General features: G+C 48.1%; 1 protein-coding gene across 8 annotated transcripts in view; it reads right to left on the reverse strand.

Moving 5' to 3' along the window:
• The window catches only part of THRB (thyroid hormone receptor beta), a 391,398-nt gene that overhangs the window by 77,045 nt on the left and 311,073 nt on the right, over window positions 1-3,280 (reverse strand). For all 8 annotated transcript variants that reach the window (XM_027871970.1, XM_027871973.1, XM_027871969.1 and 5 more), the window contains one exon: window positions 860-1,141. In XM_027871970.1, the coding sequence (XP_027727771.1) occupies window positions 860-1,141 (282 nt within the window). The remainder of the gene's footprint in view (window positions 1-859; window positions 1,142-3,280) is intronic.

The raw sequence follows: 3,280 nt of genomic DNA on the forward strand, positions 1-3,280 counted from the left end.
TTGCTCTCTCTGTCCTTCTCTCTCTCTCTCTCTCCCCGCCCTTGCCCCCTTCCTTCTTTCTCCTTCTCTCTCTCTCCCCTCTTGCCCTCCTCACCTTCTCTCTTTCTCCATTGCTTACTTCCCTCTTTCCCTTTCTCCTCTCTCCTTCCCTTCCTCTCTCTCTCTTTCTCTCCACCCTTGCCCACTTCCTTCTTTCTCCTTCTCTCTCTCTCCCTTCTTGCCCCCTCACCTTCTCTCTCTCTCACCTGCTTCCCTCTTTCTCTCTCTCTTTCCCTTTCCCTCTCTCTCTCTCTCTCTCCCTTGCCTACCTTCCTCTTTCTCCTTTTCTCTCTCCCTCTCTCCGTTGCCTACCTCCCTTTTTCTCATTCTCTCTCTGTGTCCTTCTCTGTCTCTCCTTCTGTCTCTCTCTCTCTCTCCTCTGTCTATCTCTGTCTCTTCTTCCCTTGCTCCCGTCCCCTCACCTAAAAATCTCCTCATGAGAGCTAGGCTCTAAAATCCCATTTTGTTTCCCACCCCAGCAATGAAGGAAACAGAGCAGTTTTTTTTTAATGGGCCTGGTTGCATAACTTCTAGGACTTGTGTTTCTCTTTGGGGGCTGGAACCGAGCTCAAGCTGAACTGGCAGATCACTCCTGCTGCCAACTTGAGAAAAAGAAACCTCCTTTCCCAGAGCCCAAACACAACATGAAGCTAGAAATAAACTGCTTTCCATTTGGATCCATTTATTTATGTAGTTTCAAAGCCCTTCTCAAAGGGATAAACAAGCCTGCGGGCAGCCCGCAGGCACCGGCCACTGGCCTCAGTAGACACAGGGCCCAGGTTGGGGAGACCTTGGCTATGGGTTATGGAAAACCAATTACCTTTACATTTCTTCTCTTCGGTTGGGTCGGCCTGGGTGCTCGCCACTCCCTGCTCATGGGCCTCGCCCGGGTCGAGGTGGAACACTGAGCTAGTCCAAGCTGCTGTAGTCTGGAGCCGGGATGCCGGTGGTGGCGGCTCGCTCTTCAACAGCCCACTGCTGCTCTCTGAGTGGCCCTTTCTGTGTAAGCAGTCTTCGGACATTCCTACGAGGCCCCAGGGGTAGTCTTGGTCAGGAGGGGGCGGAGGAGGCTTCCGCTTGTCCCATGCTGGAAGGCCATTTTCTGGAGGGTTGACAAACACAAGTTGGCATGCTGTTGGCATTGTCAAGATCTAGTTGGGATGCAGGCTGGGAAAACAAGTAGCTTTTCTGGTCTCCTGGGCTGACAGTGTTCACATCAACTGCAGGGATAAGAGGGCAGAGCTGTTCAGCCTTGGGGACTGAGCCTCTGGGCGTGGGCTGCTACTCTACTGGACCTACGAATTCCCTTGCCTGTAGCGCCTGGAATCATGCGCCTGATGCCAGGCCCACTGCTACAACAGTGGGCCCCAAGGGCAAGTGGAGACCAATTTATTGCCTCGCTTGATGACCATTTGAGGTCTTGTGGGTCGGGGCTGGTCGTGAACAATTTTCAGATCCTTAGTACATAAAACAACCCGGACTCGTCCTGGCTTGACCCGGATCTTATCAGAGGCTGACCTGAGGGACACTGCTGCCCAAGTGTGACATGCTGACGTGTACACACTTCGCAAGGCTGGATGCTACTGTCCTCCCAGACAGTCACCAAGGCTGGCCCGTGAGAAGAAAACTACGGATGGCGCTAACAAATAGCAGAGGGCTTAGTTAGGCTGGCAGTGCTATCAGTGGGGAAGAGGGGAACTGAAAAATGGCCAAATTTCAAATGAAAATCTTCTTTGTTTTTGTTTAATGTTATCTGGAATTTTTTTTACATTCTAGAAATAACATGGGGGAGAGAGGCAGGGGTGGAGGAATAGCTAATATAGCATCATTGGAGCTGGAAAGGTCCTTAAAAGTCATCTAGTCCACCCCCTTCATTTTACAGATGGGGAAACTGAGGCCCACAGCACTTACATAACCTGTCCAAGGTCATATAGGAAGAATACATCAAATGTGGGATTCGAACCCAGGTTCTCTGACTTCAGATCCAGTGCTCTTTTCACTGTGCCAGGCTAGAAAAGTGAGCTCTTTTCATGGGGACATCTTTTTTTGACTCAAGGACCCAAAGCTGAGTTTGATTTGAAGAAAAAATGGTCTTTACTAGGAAGTGTCATGGGTTGATTAGGTTGACATGCAGTGGGGGTATGTTAGGGTATCTTTTCCCATAAGTTTATAGGGACTCTGCAACTGGCTATCCAGAAAATGGTAGAAAAGTCAACAGTGAAAAGAACAAAAGGCACGTCTGCTTCCCACCTCTCTCTAGTGGTGAGCTCCATCTTCCCAGAACCCTCATGGCACACACATATAAATCATAGGGTCCAAAATGGCAAGACAACACACACACGCAGGCACGTAGGCTGGACACATGTATTTTCACAGACTCTAATGGGGCCTCAGAATACCAAGAAAGATCTTGTACTACTCTTAAATGCACAAAGATAAAAACAAATGCACGGATATGCAAACCAAATAGACAAACCACATACTACACTAAGACCACCACAGCTCACAAGTTGGGGGGCTGGGAGCTTATAGGACCATTAGGCAGCCATTGATTTCCATTCCATCCATATGGTGAAGGGATTTTCATGCTTCTTTTACCATCCACTGCTTGGACACAAGCTCTTCCTCTACCTTGAAGCCTAGGATCAGATGAGGACTGACTTCTACAAACCCATTGAGGCCAGACACCTAAATGAAGTCCTTTCTGGTCCCTCTGGCGGCTAATGTCCTCTGCCCCTCCCAATGAACTTTCTATTTATTCTGTATAGATGCAGTATATCCTTACATGGGTCCATGCTGTTTCTCCCTGGTAAGAATGTAAGCCTCTTGACAAGAGAGATTGCTTCCTTTCTGTTTTTGTATCCTCGGAATCTGCATAACGATTGGTACATAATAGGTGCTTAATAAATGTTTGTTCATTAACTGATTGAAATACCCAAAAAAGGCACAGGCTTCTTACATGTCACTCCTCTCTAAATATGATCTAGTCAAACTGGCCTATTGGCTGTTCCTTGCATATAATGCTCTATTTCCTATCTCTTTGCCTCTATACTGGCCATCACCCACCCTGGAATGGGATCCCTCCTCACTGCTGCCTTGAAGAAGGCCTGGCTTCCTTTAAGGTTCTGCACATGTTACCATCTGCAGGAGGCTTTCCCCTCTAAGGTTACTTTGTACCTACTCTGAATGTACCATCTATCTATCTATCTATCTATCTATCTATCTATCTATCTATCTATCT

The sequence above is a fragment of the Vombatus ursinus genome, unplaced genomic scaffold (assembly GCF_900497805.2).
Source record: "Vombatus ursinus unplaced genomic scaffold, bare-nosed wombat genome assembly UNPS02014799.1, whole genome shotgun sequence".
Classification (NCBI taxonomy): Eukaryota; Metazoa; Chordata; class Mammalia; order Diprotodontia; family Vombatidae; genus Vombatus; species Vombatus ursinus.